This window comes from Nerophis ophidion, linkage group LG05 (genome assembly GCF_033978795.1).
Source record: "Nerophis ophidion isolate RoL-2023_Sa linkage group LG05, RoL_Noph_v1.0, whole genome shotgun sequence".
Classification (NCBI taxonomy): Eukaryota; Metazoa; Chordata; class Actinopteri; order Syngnathiformes; family Syngnathidae; genus Nerophis; species Nerophis ophidion.
In genome coordinates, this window is record NC_084615.1 from 44,714,222 (window position 1) to 44,732,637 (window position 18,416).

At 40.7% G+C, this 18,416-nt stretch overlaps 1 protein-coding gene across 3 annotated transcripts in view; it reads right to left on the minus strand.

Moving 5' to 3' along the window:
* Window positions 1-18,190, minus strand: part of magl (MAX dimerization protein MGA-like) — a 52,913-nt gene extending 34,723 nt beyond the window's left edge. The window contains exons 1-2 of one of the 3 annotated variants that reach the window (XM_061901050.1): window positions 17,870-18,175; window positions 4,629-5,778 (exon numbers count right to left, since the gene is read on the minus strand). In XM_061901050.1, the coding sequence (XP_061757034.1) occupies window positions 4,629-5,749 (1,121 nt within the window). In that variant the 5' untranslated portion in view covers window positions 5,750-5,778; window positions 17,870-18,175. Of the gene's footprint in view, window positions 1-4,628; window positions 5,779-17,869 lie in introns of all 3 variants that reach the window. The other 2 variants (XM_061901051.1, XM_061901052.1) reach the window with 2 other exon arrangements.
* Window positions 18,191-18,416: the final 226 nt, after the last annotated feature.

The window sequence follows — 18,416 nt, forward strand, 5'->3', positions numbered from 1 at the left end:
ATGAAAATTACACCAAAAGCACTAAAATATCTTGAGATTTGTTGTAGTCGGACACATTCGGCAAACTGGCTTATTGGTGTTGATAGGTTCATGTTGTTCCAAAGGTTTCAACTAAATTATTCCCTCACTGGAACAGTAGCATTTGGTTTTGTGATCATTTTGTCCATGTTAGCTGCTACATGCCAACTAGTTGCACGGTGTGATCTTAACGATCCAGCGGCTCCGCATCGCTACACAAAAAGTCAAAGACACTTAGTGAGGACAAGATCATTCACTAAAGGTGGGGAAAATAGATTTTTAGATGCATCGCTATTAGGTCACGGAAGATTATAAAATCGATTAGTAAACGTCAATAATCGATAATTGACTTATTTTTTGTAAATATAATAAAATAAAATACAATTTGTCTGACTGCAGCAAGCCACCTCACTAAGAGATCCGACCAGATCCTTTATTTTAGGGTACTTATGTTCCAGTTTGCACATTTTTCCATTAGTTTAATAAATGTAATGGTAATTAATTTAACAGTTTATCCTTAAAAGTTGCAAATGATAAATGCTTATTTTGTGAAAGTAAAACAAATGTAACGCTGCATCAATATACATAAATTAAAGAAGCATCAATAATTGATTTTTACATAAATCATTGCTCCTGAATCATAATCTGAATCAAATCATGGGGTGCCTAAAGATTCCCACGTCCATATAATTTACCCCGTTCTTTGCATTCTGCTATGGTACAATTGTGCATACGGCTAAAAGTGACGAAAACCGTGAATGCTCTTGAAGCATGCACATGGAAATTTATCGGAGCTGGAAAACTTATCAACTTTAAATTTAATTCGTCATCGGTTAATTTACTTATCGAATATCGGCTCAGGCCTAGCCAAATATGCTTTTACGTGCGTACCATGTCAGGCAAAAAAGCATGGCGCAAGATGGATCCCTCCACTGCACATGATTCAGGCATCAACACATGCGTGCCTTTTCTTTGTTTTTGTGCCTTTTGACAAGCTGTGTTATATTTTGTTAACTCAATAAGAGTAACAAAAACTCAACAGACTGGCGTAAAAAGGAGGAGCAAATTGCTGGAGTAAAAACAAAAAGACTATTTGCGAGACGTACAATAATGGCACTCACAACCATGACCACAGCAACAGCAAGCAACCACATCAAGTTTTTATTGTGATGATACCAGAGCACACGTATATCTATGTCCCCGTTTTTAAAGTTTTGGGCATTCCATGGGGTCCGGACTTGATGCACTTTTATTAGTTGTACTCATTATACAAGTATTCGAGGCAAAATAATCGACACAAACCGAATATAAAAATTTGAAGCTTTTTTCGAATTTAAAATAATCGATTTAGCCCTGGCTTCACGGTGGCAGAGGGGTTAGTGCGTCTGCCTCACAATACGAAGGTCCTGCAGTCCTGGGTTCAAATCCAGGCTCGGGATCTTTCTGTGTGGAGTTTGCATGTTCTCCCCGTGAATGCGTGGGTTCCCTCCGGGTACTCCGGCTTCCTCCCACCTCCAAAAACATGCACCTGGGGATAGGTTGATTGGCAACACTAAATTGGCCCTAGTGTGTGAATGTGAGTGTGAATGTTGTCGGTCTATCTGTGTTGGCCCTGCGATGAGGTGGCGACTTGTCCAAGGTGTACCCCGCCTTCCGCCCGATTGTAGCTGAGATAGGCGCCAGTGCCCCCCGCGACCCCAAAAGGGATTAAGCGGTAGAAAATGGATGGATGGATTTAGCCCTACTTGTAAGAAACAGAGTTTAAAGTCCTACTGAAATGAGATTTTCTTATTTAAATGGGGATAGCAGGTCCATTCTATGTGTCATACTTGATAATTTCGCGATATTGCCATATTTTTGGTGAAGGGATTTAGTAGAGAACATCGACAATAAAATTTGCAACTTTTGGTCGTTAATAAAAAAGCCTTGCCTGTACCGCAAGTAGCAGACAATGTGCGCGTGACGTCACTGGTTGTAGAGCTCCTCACATCCTCACATTGTTTACAATCATGGCCACCAGCAGCTAGAGCGATTCCGACCGAGAAAGCGACAATTTCCCCTTTAATTTGAGCGAGGATGAAAGATTTGTGGATGAGGATAGTGAATGAAGGACTAGAAGAAAAAAAGAAAAGAAAAAAAAGAGGGCAGTGGGAGCGATTCAGATGTTATTAGACAGATTCACTAGGATAATTCTCGAAAATCCCTTATCTGCTTATTGTGTAACTAGTGTTTTAGTGAGGTTATATACCGTATTTTCTTGAATAGCCGCCGGATATATAATATGCGCCTGCCTTGAATTACGGCCGGGTAAAACTCGCTCCCCAAATTAATAAGCACATGCTTACTTTTACCACTGGGTCAAATTTGTGACGTCACGAGTGACCCGTCCCCTGCCGTCATTTTAAAACGGCGGCTGAGTTTTTTTTTGCTTTTACTGTGTGTAAACCAGGGGTCTTGTTCCACAGCCATACAGATCACACTAATGGTTGTGATATAAAAACAACTTCAACACTCCTACCAATACGCGCCACACTCTGTGAACCCACATTAAACGATGACAAACACACTTCTGGAGAACATATGCCCTGCAACACACCACAAACGCAACACAACACCTACCCACAATGCCATGCATCCACAACTGCTGGCTACACCGTCCATACACCCGCTGGCACCAAACCCCGCTCATGTCTACGGTAAGAGCAGACTTATTACCACAATTTTCTCACCGAAACCTGCCGGTTGACATGTGGTAGAGAACTATGTTCGCTTGACCGCTCTGTTCCATATTAAAGCTTCACCGTCATCTTTAGGGAATGTAAACAAAGAAACACCTGCTGTGTTGGTTTTCCTACAGCCGACCGCAATACATCGCTTTCCAGCAACATCTTTCTTATTTGTAGTCTCCATTATTAATTGAACAAATTGCAAAAGATTCAGCAACACAGATGTCCGAAAATCTGTGTAATTATGCGATTGAAGCAGACTACTTATAGCTTGGATCGGGCTGGAAGAACATGTCCGCTACAACCGGTGATGTCACGCGCACGCGTCATCATACGCGTCATAATTCCGCGACGTTTTCAACGGGATACTTCGCGGGAAATTTAAAATTGCAATTTAGTAAACTAAACCGGCCGTATTGGCATGTGTTGCAATGTTACGATTTCATCATTGATATATAAACTATCAGACTGCGTGGTCGGTAGTAGTGGGTTTCAGCAGGCCTTTAATTCCTGCCATAGAGGCGATGAGTATTACCATAGAAGTAGCTTTGCGCTGTGAAGGTACATTAGCCATACTCGCTCACGGAGACGTTACAGTGAAGACACATGTTCTTTGCAGCTTGTCATCAAGTTTGAGGGACACAGCTAGAATGTGTCACCATATGTATTATCACGATATGGGGATTGTATTAAAACCTCTTTCATCGGCCAAATTTATATCATTTAAATCGTGCAACTCAAACAAGACATAGCTCTGCACCCTGATCCAGATTGGCACCAAAAAAATGTTCTCTGCTTCGTCATGGAGGTAATAATAAAATGTGCCATCCATCCATCCATTTTCTACCCCTTATTCCCTTCAGGGTCGCGGGGGGCGCTGGAGCCTATCTCAGCTACAATCGGGCGGAAGGCGGGGTACACCCTGGACAAGTCGCCAATTCATCGCAGGGCCAACACAGATAGACAGACAACATTTACACTCACATTCACACACTAGGCCAATTTAGTGTTGCCAATCAACCTATCCCCAGGTGCATATCTTTGGAGGTGGGAGGAAGTTGGAGTACCCGGAGGGAACAACATGCAGTCACGAGGAGGACATGCAAACTCCACACAGAAAGATCCCGAGCCCGGGATTGAACTCAGGACTACTCAGGACCTTTGTATTGTGAGGTAGACGCACTAACCCCTCTACCACCGTGCTGCCACCGTGCTGCCCTAATAAAACATTTTTGCAGCGGCAAATTCCTAAAAACACTAGAGCGCTCCTGTTCTATAGAGGAACTTGGACCACTGTAAACACATTGGCAGACTCTTGCATTGACATTTTAACCTTGCTCACAACCAGAGAACACTGGGGTCCAAACTTGTGATTTACATAATTGAGGCATTTAAGGCAGCTTTAAGTTCTTTCCTTATTGGTAGTTACACATTTTTTTTCCTAATGGGATTTATGTCACTAAATCGTTGCCATAGCTTCAGATGCAGGCTGTTACCATTTGATCAACTTCTTTAGTTATACTAGTTGTGTTCCTCAAGGTTCAATTTTAAGTCCTCTCTTTTTTATCATTAGCGCTATTCAACTCAACTTGTGGCCCACGAGTGCACTTAAAAAACAGCAAAACGCTTCTGCAACTCTGACAAAACATATAATCACATTTTTAGTGTACTCTGTAATGAACAAAATAAGACTACAATTGAAGGGAACATTTCGGCTCCCGGTCCCAAAAGGGACAAGCGGTAGGAAATGGATGGATGGATCTCCGCTCGAAGTGAACGCAATGATGATTAGATGGTATGCATACTAACCACGGGTTAAGACAAAACACAATGCAAATCAATACAACACTTGTGGAAAGATACCAACAAAATCCTGGGGCATACCTTTTCTCTAGTGGTTCTACTTTGATATCCATTCGGTCCTTAAGTTCAAAGACCAGTGGCTGTGGTTCAGTGTTGAGCAGCAGGGTCTCTGTTCCACTTATTTGAGGATTCATTCGCTCCTCCCTGAAGCCTTTGGCGAAAGGATTGTGGTTAATTTTCAGCTGGGTGATCAGAAAGTTCTGATAAGTTGTGACGGCCATAAATTCTGTCTGCCGAAAGGTGAAAGTCATGCTCTCCGGACCCATGACCAGAGGCTGTTTCAGCGGCGACGTGGCCTCATTGAGAAGCGGAATAATGTGCAGTCGAGGAATGTAGCGTCGCATGGAGCTGAGGATGATGTGACCATCCAAGTCTTTGGGGTTGTTGGTCAGTTTGACTTTGTAAAAAGACACCAGCCCACCCATCAAGTCGGAGCCAGGACACGGCGTGTAGTGATGGCAAAAAGCCCGCGTTGGACCTTCGTCTTGCTGCTCTGACAATCCATTGACTTCCCAGTTTGAGGAGTTCCAGCGGTGCTTGTAATTGTCTGCTGGAACGATGGAGAGCACCAGGCAGTATCGCTGGTTGGGATCTAGACCGGCCAAGCGGTAGCGACAGTAAGGGAACATGCGACGGCCTTGTTTAGTGAGGATCATCTCGGTTCCGCAGCTGTAAAACTGCTTCCACACGCGGTCGTTCTCCAGAGTCACAGTGACGCCTCTGTAGGTCATGACGAATGGATGGTCATCCGTCTGGAGTGCAGAACCAAAATTGGAAGCTGGCAGCTTAGTCGACAATGGTGTTGATTCTGTTATGCTGACCAAACTGTTGACGGTGTACGCTACAGTGCCTGAAGCCGAGATTGCCGGGCTAGTCTCTGCGGTGCCATCCAAGGTAGTGGGTGATGTCACTCCGGGCTTGGCTGGGCTGGCCTCTGCGGGGGAATGAAGTGCCATGACGCCTTCGCTGCTAGCCATGGACACGACCTTGCTCTCCACCGATGCTTCATTGATGAAGTTCGGTGTCACGAAGGCGGGGAATGGTGGCGTAGAATGACCCGATGGCGGGACATTAGCCAAGCTCCCCTTGTCCAGGTGCTGGTCCTCCATAGAGCTGCCGTGTTCACGGCCTGTAGCAGGCATCACCCTCCAATGAGCCGGATCACTTCATTCTGGAAAATAAAGGTTCTGTATTTATATAGCGTTTTACTATACCTGGACTTCATTCTGGAAAATAAAGGTTCTGTATTTATATAGCGTTTTACTATACCTGGAATGATACAAAAAACACTTTACATTATAAATCACTTTTACCCATTCACATACACTATATATAATAGTGCTGGCGAATGATTTTTTTCAAAATTAAATTAATCACACTTTTTTTTTTTTTAATTTGGCCTATCGTTCAAAATCATTATGAGAGACAAGAAGACAAATGTATTGTTTTAATTAGGGCTGGGCGATATAGTCTTTTCTTAATATCTTGATATTTTAGGCCATATCGCGATACACGATATATATCTCGATATTTTGCCTTAGCCTTGAATCAACACTTGATTAACATAATCACAGCAGTATGATGATTATATGTGTCTATATTAAACAATTATTGTACATACTGCATTAATATATGCTCATTTTAAACTTAAATGCAGAGAAGGAAATCACAACTAAGTCAATTGACCAAAAGTGTATTTATTAAACAGTTATTTAGCAGTGGCACACAAATTCATGTCATTTCCAAAATAAAAAGTGCAAGATTGTCAGAGACATTTTAAAACAAGCTATTGGTGCACTTTTTTGCATGTTGTCACTAAGATGACATATCCAAACAACACTAAATTAAAGTGCACTTTTTGTACACAACGCCACTACAATAGTTTAAAACAGTGGTCTCAGACACGCGGGCCAATTGCGGCACGCATGACATTTTGCGGCCCCCACCTTAATACGAAAGTTTAATGTTAGTGCGGCCCGTGAATTTTATATGAATGGTGCTTGACAGCGTTGTGTGCTGAGCTGAAGGAATCTACCAATCACGGTGTGGTATATGGCTCTCAAGGGCCGAACATTGACGTTACTTGCGTGATGCAAGCAGAGAAATGTTTTGCCGCTTTTCCACTAGACCCGCACGCGCTCTTCCTCCCTTCCTCTCTCCCTCGCTCGTCCGCCTGCCCGCTCTGCGCTCTCTCAATCTCGCTCTCTCTCTCTCGTTCTCTTTCTCGCTCCCTCCCTCCACGGGGAGCTTCCGAAGCACTCCGCCGAAGGACCGAGCGACAATACAAAACTGTGGTGCACTGGACCCCAGCGCTGATACTCCGACAGAGTTGATGGGCGAATCGGACGTGTAACACGTTAGTCGTGACGTTAGCTTGTTCGGGGCCAATTGTGCTACCGTAACTGTAAACTCTCCGGCAAGCAAAAGTGGGAGATGCAATATTTCTTTGTTGAGAACAGCGGGACCTCGACGTGTCCTATTTGCACAGAGAAAGTTGCAGTGCACAATTCTCATTTTGTTCATTCATATTTTGATTTTATTTTGTGTTGAAAATAAAAATAGACATTCAAAAATATATTTTTTAAGAAATCTTTTCTTGCGGCCCAGCCTAACCCAGACTCTGCATCCAGTGGACCCAAGGTAAATTGAGTTTGAGACCCCTGGTTTAAAACAAATAAAGTGCACTTTTGTGCATGATTTTCTGGGACTGTGGCACCGAATGGAGATGTTGGCATGCGGAGTAAGCGCTCTTCATTCTCTGGCAGGTGACTTTTCAAATGATGCCATATATTAGCAGTAATGCTACTTTTAGCAGCACTTTTTCCCCACACTTGACAAATTACAGTTGTCTGTTTGACATATTCCCACTTGAAGCCAAACCACTGCCAGACGATGAAGCCCCTGCTGTTTTTCTTGGGAATGAATTCTTCCTTCATTTGTTACCAGATACGCACCTTCTTTCTCTCGTATAACCACTCGCACGGCTCTGCTAGCATCACAGCTAACGTTACCCCTGCTGCTACCTCTCTGCTCCGCAAGGGCGTTTAAGTATGTGACGTATGACGTGACAGTGTGTGACGTATGTAAGAAAGTGCGTTTGCTGTCTGTGAGAAGGTGATACAACAGAGTGAGAAAAGCCTGTAAAGTAATGCCCACCGCTAAAAGCAACTGCGTGAGAACGTATACTCGAATATCACGATATGGTCATTTTCTATATCGCATAGAGACAAACCCGTGATATATCGATGTATCGCCCAGCCCTAGTTTTAATGCATTCCAACTCATAAATAAACATAAAATATAAGTCAGCTTGCAATGAAGTCAATGGGAGGGCCTCTATTCCAACCGTAAAGCCCTCTAAAAAACTGCCAACAATACTTAATTTACATTTCTTGTCTTGCATATTAACATAGTATTAGTGATATTGTTATTATGAGCATTAACGCAGACTAACTATTTTTTTAGCAGCGCCGTTATCACAGAGAGCTAACTAGCTTGTGATGCTATATTGACATCAGCACCCGGTGAGGTGCTTCCTCAGAACTTATGAAAGTTTATTCCAGATCATGAATTATGCCTCTGACCTTGATAGTAGAGGGATGAGGACATAAACCAACAAGCTGGTCAACTTTGGCATCAAATTAAGACCTGGAAATGGCAAGACAAACACAAAAAGATGCCTGATTTCACTCCCCTGTTTCCTTTGTGAGGATTATGACAAGTCATTCTTCATCTAATCAGACTGTAACAACATCCTAACAGTCGGAATCCCAGATACAGCTGACATTGTACAGAGAGTGATGTTTTATTATGTTCGTTGTCTCTCATGAAATCTGCAGTGAGTTAGGGTTTGGCGATACAGCCTTTTTTTAATATCTCTATATTTTTAGGCCATATTACGATACACGATATACATTTCGATATTTTGCCGTAGCCTTTAATTAACACTTGATACATAAAATCACAGCAGTATGATGATTCTGTGTCTACATTAAAACATTCTTCTTCATACTGCAATAATATATACTCATTTTAAACCTCCATGCAGAGAAGGAAATCACAACTAAGTCAATTGAACAAAATTGTATTTATTTAACAGTTATTAGCGGGTGACTTTTCTATTGATGCTACATATTAACAGTAATGCTACTTTTGGTAGCAACGCTTGTGTCCCACACTTGATAAATTAAAGTTGTCTATTCGACATCTTCCCGCTTGAAATCGAACCACCGCCAGACGATGGACACCCTGCTGTTTTTCTTGGGAATTAATTTTTCCTTTATTTGTTACCAGATTCGCACCTTCTTTCTCTCGTATTACCACTCGCACGGCTTCGCTATCATCACAGCTAACGTTACCCATGCTGCTACCTCTCTGCTCGGGGAGGGCGTGTGATGTTGCACGCGTGACGTATGTAAGAAGGTGCGCTTGTTTTAAGTTTATGTGAGGAGAGACAAGAAAGAGGGAGAGACGCATACAGTTTAATGCCCGCAGCTAAAAACAACTGCGTGAGAATGTGTACTCGAATATCACGATATAGTCATTTTCTATATCGCACAGAGACAAACCCGCGATATATCGCGTATATCGATATATCGCCCAGCCCTACGGTGAGTAGTAATCTGTGATTTTGTCAAAGGAAAAAGCCAATGTTGTGATGCGTTTGTGAAATTAATGCACTGCCACATGCTTAAATTTTTATAAGGATGTCATTTTGTAAATGTTTTACTTGAAATTACACACATATTGTATTTACTTTATGTTAACAAAACTTGGTCATAGTTATCCAATTATTGTCTGGATTTATTTAGAAGTGAAATTTGCCATAAGTCGGAGTCTCCTCACTCACTTTTGACCTGATCATTGACCGTATAACAACATGCTCCACCTTTCTGGTAATTAACTTGCTATTTTTGACAGCCCTATTAAATATATAAATATGTTAGCAGTAAATCTACTTCTTAACAAAAAGCCTTTATATTTTTAAGCACCGCCTGCAAAAACTCTAACAAATAGCTCTCATTTCGGCGACCGCATTCTTTGCAGTGCTAATTTGTAGGGTGCTAACTTCATGCGCAAAAGCTGTCCCAATTCAAAAAAGCTCTAAGTGTCCCTAGAATCTAGCTGACAGATGTGTTCTTTTCTCCCATTAGCAATAAGTGTACATGTTGAGTAACCTTTGCACATCCCAGGATCCTCTGCGCGCTAAGCTCTGAAAAGTATTTTAAAGATAGCGACGCTATAAGTGAGAAAAGAATGTTGTTAAAATATAAATACACCGGTAGCTTTATCAATTTATATAAAGCAACCAACACCAGACATATAAAGATTGGTGTGACATGAGGAACTTATATTTGTGTTAAAATACAAGACCTTGATAAAGGTAATGTTGAGCGAGACCTTCGTGTTGTTTGCGCCTCTTTATGCCCTGAGAGCCTCATATCTGCATTGCAGCCTGCTTTATGTACAGAACTTTTTTCAACGCTTGGAAGTAAAGGATTACATCGTTTTCTTATAAGTTTTACAATTAAATAGCTTGACTCATCCCATATTACATGTCCTAATATATTACATATACCTAAAAATATCCATCCATCCATTTTCTACCGCTTATTCCCTTTGGGGTCGCGGGGGGCTGGTGCCTATCTCAGCTACAAATATACTGTACAGATTACATAGACCAATGTATATACATAATTGGACCGATATTAGTTGTTTTTTGTAGACACAATCTATATTTTTATTTCCATGTAAAATGTTAACTTTTATATGTGTAAAAAGTTCAATCACTGTTGATGTCATCTTGTGTTTATGTTTGCTGTGCTTTTCCGTTTTGAACAGTGAAGGGAGAAATTACTGTAAATCACAACAACATTTAAAGGAAAACAGGGCAAAAAGAAATGGATAAAACAACATGTGAAAATTTGGGTGATCATTTGAAAGATTTTGTACCTGTGCAAATGAATAAACAAAGTGCTAAAACTAACGTTGTTGTGATTTATTTACTGCCCGAATTGAAACTATTTCAAAACAGATTTTTATATTCAGATATTCCAAAAATATTTTACTTAACATTGGCAGGTGCAGTTGAATGTTCAACCATTTACAACATGATTTAAAAACAAATTCTCAAATTCTTTACTGTAGAGTAATTTATAATTAATTTGAAACAATTTTAGGCTTTTTTTTTTATATATATAATATGTCTTTCATAAAATAATTTATAACTATTGAACATAAATAACTTTAAAAGGCTTGTCCTTCCTTAATCAAGAGAACAATTGTGCCTCTAGTTTCCAGGTACTCTACATGTCTCAGCAAATCTAATTTAATGCTTTTAATGCTGTTTTTAATGCCACTTAAAGCATGTAATGCCATGTCCTACTGCATATAGGTAGAAATAGTCTAAATCTGTCTGTATACAGAATTGTAAGCTTTTGACAACGATAATATTGAATAGTTGAAAAGTTTACATTAACTGTTACTATTTAGTAAATCACAATTGGCTCTCGGGCTGGGCGATATATCGATATACATCGCGGGTTTGTCTCTGTGCGATATAGAAAATGACTATATCGTAATATTCGAATAGACGTCCTCACGCAGCTGCGGGCATTACACTCTCCTCGCTCTTTCCTGTGTCTCCTCACAGACAAGCAGGCGCACATTCAATCGTCACTTACTGTCACGTCATACGTATACGCCCTCGCCCAGCGGAGAGGTAGCGGCGTGGATAACGTTAGCTGTGATGCTAGCGGGTTGTTGTGGAGAAAGAAGCTGCGAATCTCGGAACAAATGAAGGAAGAATTAATTCCCCAAAAAAACAGCACAGAGCCCATGGTCTGGCGGTGGTTCGGCTTCAAGCGGGAATATGTCGAATAGACAACTTTATTTGTCATGTGTGGGGCACAAGCGTTGCTACCAAAAGTAGCATTACTGCTAATATGTAGCATCATTTGAAAAGTCACCTAATAATAACTTTAATAAATACAGTTTTGGTCAATTGACTTAGTTGTGAATTCCTTCTTTGCATGAAAGTTTAAAAGTAGCATATATTAATGCAGTATGAACAAGAATGTTTTAATGTAGACACAGAATCATCATACTGCTGTGAATATATGCATCAAGTGTTCATTCATGGCTAAGGCAAAATACCGTAATATATATATCGTATATCGCGATATGGCCTAAAAATATCGCGGCATTAAAAAAAGGCAATATCGCCCAGCCCTAATTGGCTCAAAAGACTGTTTTAATCTGAGAAATAATTTGTATGTTTCTAACTTTTTCGCATTAGTAGTAGCTGACATGCCAAAATAAATATTACATTGTTAACTGCTGCCTGCCTTTAATAACAGACTTATGATAAGCTATTAGCATGTGTGATTTCACAGCTTTGATGCCCATTGAGCAAAGTTTGGGGTCGTTTTGCACACGCTGCGGAATGCCTCTCTGGATTTAACATCAACAAGCTTAAACCACGTTTTGAAAAGTTAGCGAGCCAGCCACTTTCACTGAAATTAGCATTTGCTTGACACACTTATTTTCCGTGTTCACAGGATGTAGAAACATTATTAAAAGGGTGATCTGAACTTATTTTTTTATTTTGCCTATCATTCACAATCTCTCTGAAAGACAAAAAAACATACATTTTATTTTTTTTATCAAGACCACAGCAAAGTTATTAAGTTTATTTTCCTTTACTGTTCGATTTATGAGGTGTTGACTTGTCCTGGGTGTATCCCCCTCTCCCGCCCGAATGCACTGGGATAAGCTCTGGGATGGATGGATGGATGGATGATTGATTTACTACTATCGGCCCGGTCCTAAAATTGTGCTAACGTTTTAATACCCCTGGACATATAATTTAAGTCCTTAATTATCGCCAAATTTAATTTAATGACTTTTACTGCTTTTTAATGCCCTGTGGAAACCCTGAGTTAAGAATGAGAATTAATTCATGCATAAATAATCAGTTAAACATGTAAAATATACCGTGTACATATCCTAAGAACCTCTTAATGCTGAGATCTACATTATATTTAAAGTAAATTTTAAAAATAACAAAGTTGACCACAGTACTTTACACATTAGGTTAGTTACAGTTGGGCTGGGCAGTATTACACTTATTACTGGTATATTTTAGAAAAAGATATCTATCTATATCTATATATTTTGAATTGCCTTTGTTACGATTATTTCCTCTTCTCTGTGCCTGATGGGCGCCGCACGGGGCAGTCTCTTTGGCTCAAACTCACCCCTTGCGTGTTCACGTAGACTTCTCTGATCCACGACGCAACACAACAAACTTTTCAGAAGAATATGGCAGCTACGGTGCTGAATTCTCGACTCCCGAGTGATGCAATGCTTTGGTCAGTTACTACATTTGGCTATTGGTTTACAAATACACCAATTTGCTTGAGAACCAACATTATCTCTCTCCTTGTAGCAACTTTATCACAACTCTCATCTGTTTTTGGTGCTCAGTTCTATAAGCAAATTAGCACAGCAGCTAACGATAGCTACTCTCTACTGCGAGGGGTGTCAAATGTTTAGTTACTACTCTGCTTGAAAGTGCCTCTCCCCATAACCCGTGCGGACTAACCTAGTGTAGCGGCCTTGTGGCTGAAGAGTAGTTTCAAACTGAACAGCCAGCGGCCTTCACCGCAGTAAGCAAGTAGAAGCGGCATCCATCCTCGCACACAACGGTAAAGCTATAAACCTAAGTTTAACAAACAAAATCTGCTTTGACATAGTAACGCCTAACTAATTACTTTATAAGAATAAGCAACAGGTTTCGTTCCTACTTACAACAAAAATAATCTGAGTACTCTCAACACTGGTTATCTAGCCATAAAGAACGTAGGCACCTTACATTAAAGGTGCCATATGTAATAATTTAATGTCAAGTCATCATTAAATGGCCATGATATGTCAAAATGCATTATTAAATCATGTTCTGTTCGAATACCTTTATAACTGATAATAGTAGGCCAGCCAGTATACGCTCATTTCAAAATTTGATGTCCTGCCTGCCACCGTTTAACCAATTAAAAAGTCTGTGAGTGGGTCACATCCAGGTTGCCAGTTACGCATCGCCACTTTTGTTAAGCTACTGCCACTGGTAAAGTTACTAAACATGTCAAACCTTAGTAAATCTAAAAGGCGTTGTTACGATTCTCAACATATTCATGACAAAACCAGGTAAAAAACAAGGATTTGCATCAGGGATGCCTTTGAAAGATGGAGACGATTGAAGGCGCAGAAGATTTTTTCATCCGACCCCAAACTTGCAAATTTCCTCCTTGATAGGTAAGTCAGGCATTTACTTATTACTTGTAATAAATGGAAATGGACATTTCGTATGTAAACTATATTGTCCAATACAGTCTATGATCTTGTCTAACAAAGCTGGTATGTTCGTGCAACGAATGCTTAGTGTGATGCTATGCTAGCATGCTAGCCCGGTCAATGACACCAACATATAGGCTAACGGGGAAATATATGCCCAGTGTGTCGATGTGTTATCCAACTGACGGGACAAATAAAGCTTAGGTGGCTTTGGGTGGTGTCAATGCCTGTTTCGTTCTCAATATAAAGATACCGTATTTCCTTGAATAGCTGCCGGGCATGTAATATACGCCTGCCTTGAATTACTGCCATGTAAAACTCGCTCTCCAAATTTATTAGCGCATGCTTACTTTAACCGCTGGTCAAATTTGTGACGTCACGAGTGACGCTTCCCCTGCCGTCATTTTCAAAATGGCAGAGGAGTATTTTTTTGCTTTAACTATGTGTAAACCAGGGGTCTTGTTCCGCAGCCATACAGATCAAACTAATGGTTGTGATATAAAACAATTTTAACACTCTTACTAATATGCGTCACACTCTATGAACCCTAACCAAACAGGAATAACTAACACATTTCTGGAAAACATTGGCTCTGTAACACATTATAAACGCAACATAAAAATTAACCAGAATTCCAATGCATCCATGACTCTTGGCCATATTATACACAAGCTAGCACTAAACACCCCTCTCCGTGCGTCGGTTGAGGTGGACGGGGTTGGGAGCGCGTGTATAATATAGCCACTATAATATAGTGGTATTTGCTTGGCACGATGTAATGCATTACATGTAAGGGTGTTCTACTTTGTGTATTGACATGGTAGGAGGCTGTATGATTTATGCGTAACGTGGTTGAGGCCAAATGCAGGTTGGCTCATAGAATCGCACTCTGCACTGAAAGATGGTGATGTGCGTACAGGGAAGAGAATGTAGTGCGTCAGGTTGGATGCAACATGGAGTTATGCTGAACGAAATGTGGCATTAATTTTACTCTTGGCCTTGGCTTGCCATCAAAGTAGGCCTATACGATATATAATATACTCATATATATATAATGATTTTGATTGGGGCTGGCCTTTTATTAATATCTTGATAATATCAGGCCATGTCACAATACATATCTCGATATTTTGCCTTAGCCTTGAATAAACATTTGATACATATAATCACAGCAGTATGATGATTCTGTGTCTACATTAAACCATTCTTGTTCATACTGCATTAATATATGCTAATTTTAAACGTTCATGCCGAGAGGGAAATCGCAACTTAATCAATTCACCAAAACTATATTTATTAAACAGTTATTAAGCGGTGGCACATACATTGATGTCATTTCAAAACAGAAAGTGCAAGATTGTCAGAGACCTTTTAAAACAAGCTATTAGTGCACTTTTGTGCATGATGTGACTAAGATGACATATCAAAACAACACTAAATTAAAGTGCACTTTTTGTACACAACGCCACTACAATAGTTTAAAACAAATAAAGTACACTTTTGTGCATAATGTCACACAAGATATTTCAATAACAGTCAAATAAAAATTAGCTGCATAATAGGAAATGAAATAGTGTATGTCCTTAGCTATGTGGTAGGTTCCGAAGGACCCTATCACCTTCTGTTTTTGACTAATTTTTTCATAAGGTGTTGATCTGTAAATGTTTGCCTCTGCATTTTGATGGTGTGGGCGTGTGGCACCGAATGGAGATGGTGACATGCGGAGTAATCCCTCTTCATTTTCTAGCAGGTGACTTTTCAAATGATGCTATATATTAACAGTAATGCTACTTTTTGTAGCAACGCTTTTGGCCCACACCTGACAAATTACGGTTGTCTGTTCGACATATTCCCGCTTGAAACCAAACCACCGCCAGACGATGGTCCCCCTGCTATTTTTCTTACGAATTAATTCTTCCTTCATTAGCACCTTCTTTCTCTCGTATTACCACATGCACGGCTGCGCCTGAGGGATCGAAGTTCCGTATCATCATCGCTTACGTGCAGCTAACGTTACCCATGCTGCTACCTCTCTGCTCTGCGAGGGCATATGACATTGTATTTAAACAAGGTGTGCTTGCTGTCTGTGAGAAGGAGAGACGGGAAAGAGCAAGAAGAGCCTACAGTGTAATGCCAGCAGCTAAAAGCAACTGCGTGAAAACATTTACTCGAATATCACGATATAGTCATTTTCTATATCGCAGAGACAAACCCGCGATATATTGTGTATATCGATATATACGATATATCTCGGGTTTGTCTCTGTGGATATAGAAAATGATTATATCGTAATATTCGAGTATATGTTCACACGCAGGACTTTTAGCTGCGGGCGTACACTTCAGGCTCTCCTCGCTCTTTCCTGTCTCTCCTTCTCGCAGACAAGCAGGCGCACATTCTTACATATGTCACAAACTGTCATGTCATATGTCACATACACGCCCTTGCAGGGCAAAGAGGTAGAGACGTGGCTAACGCTAGCTGCTAACGTAGCCGTACGAGAGAAAGATGGTGCGGATCTGGTAACAAATGAAGAAGGAATTAATTCCCAATAAAAACAGCAGGGGGTCCATCGTCTGGCGGTGGTTCGGCTTCAAGTCGGAATATGTCGAACAGACAACCGTAATTTGTCAAGTGTGGGGGGGAGTGTTGCTGTAAAAAGTAGCATTACTGCTAATATGTAGCATCATTTGTAAAGTCACTTGCTAGAGAATGAAGAGAATTTCATAACCTTAGTAACATACCACATAGTGAAGGACAAATACTATTTGATTTCCTATTATGCAGCTCATTTTTATTTGACACTTAAAATGTCTCTGACAATCTTGCAATTTATGTTTTGGAAATGACTTTAATGCTTGTGCCATTGCTTAATAACTTTAATAAATACACTTTTGGTCAATTGACTTAGTTATGATTTCCCTCTCTGCATGAAAGTTTAAAAGTAGCATATATGAATGCAGTATTAAGAAGAATGTTTTAATATAGACACGTAGAAACATCATACTTCTGTGATTATATGCATCAAGTGTTCATTCAAGGCCAAGGAAAAATATCATATTATACATCATATATCGCGATATGGCCTAAAAACATTGCGATATTAAAAAAGGGCAATATCACCCAACTCTCAGTAGGATACAATATTTTTGTAAGCCGCTGTAAATTACGGTTCAATTGCACAAGTAGTAGATCTCTGGCTGCCAATCAAAAGCAAGAATGGTCATTGATAAGGTGGACTAATATGTGGAATATGATTATACATACCCCAGTTTGATTCTTAACACCTAAAAAATTATAATAGCGGTAATCAAGACACGTGTTTTCATGTAATCATCGTAATATTACGTCAAAGCCAAAAGAGTACAGTATTGAGTAACAATGACAGCTAAAATACAATTGTTTTTTTTTTGTCACATTAGGCCCCTTTTACATATTACTTTAGTCCAAGTTAAGTGCGAGAAAAGAGGACTTTGATGACCTACTAACCGCGCAAGCTCTTCGGCGTGACTGACCAATGGCAGCTCGGTGTCTTTACTCGTGGAGGACATAGCTGACATGGCCGGATGGTCCCGTGATTAATTCAAATAAATAATAACAACACTGCAAGCAGACCACGTTAGTAATTTATAGCGTGTTTGAATGTATAACAACGTTATTTAAAATAGATTCAAATTAAATTGTTGTCGTTTCAGGAGCGAGCACGAGCACGCCGCCATGGAGCTACACAGTCACACCAACATGATGATGCCGTTGACCAAAGGTGTTAATCGCTATCAAAAGGCTTCCAGTCAACCATGACTCCTGTTTTTGATCGAAACCCGCTGAGCTTTAAACAAATGAAAATAAAGTGGAGGGAAATTTAAGAAAAAGCGAGAGCATAAGAGCGAAGCAGGCAGGCCGACACTCACCAAGTTGGAAAAGTTGTAGTTTCCTCAAACGCCTCACGTCTCAGCTCCGGTGCAGCCAACGTGGGTGGGTCGGGCACAACTGTTGCACCGCCCGTCTTTATTCTTTCTATTTGTACTAATTCGTCGATTTTCGAAGTGGCAAACAACAGATAAGGCTGAGGAGCGGCGCCACAGGGCTACTGGTGCTCGCCCGCATCGACCGACTCCGCTGCGCGTGTACGTGGTTGGAGCCAAGAAGGCGCATGCACGCTATCAGCGCTCCTCCCCCTTCCCGCTTCCACCAATGGCGCTGGATCCACCAGGAAAAGCGGGAGTTTTTTTTTTCGCTATGTGGTAAATAATAAATGATAACAAACTCCAGAATATTCTCCGTTAAAATATTCCAGAAACTTTCTTGGCTTCCTCGTCGTCGTCTACCTGCTCGTAACCACACACACACGCACACACACATACACACACACATTGGCGCGAGGGGCTGTGACGTCACACCCTCAGTATGGCGCCACAGCTCCAGTGGGCCAATGCATGCTTCTTCCGGGTTGCTGAG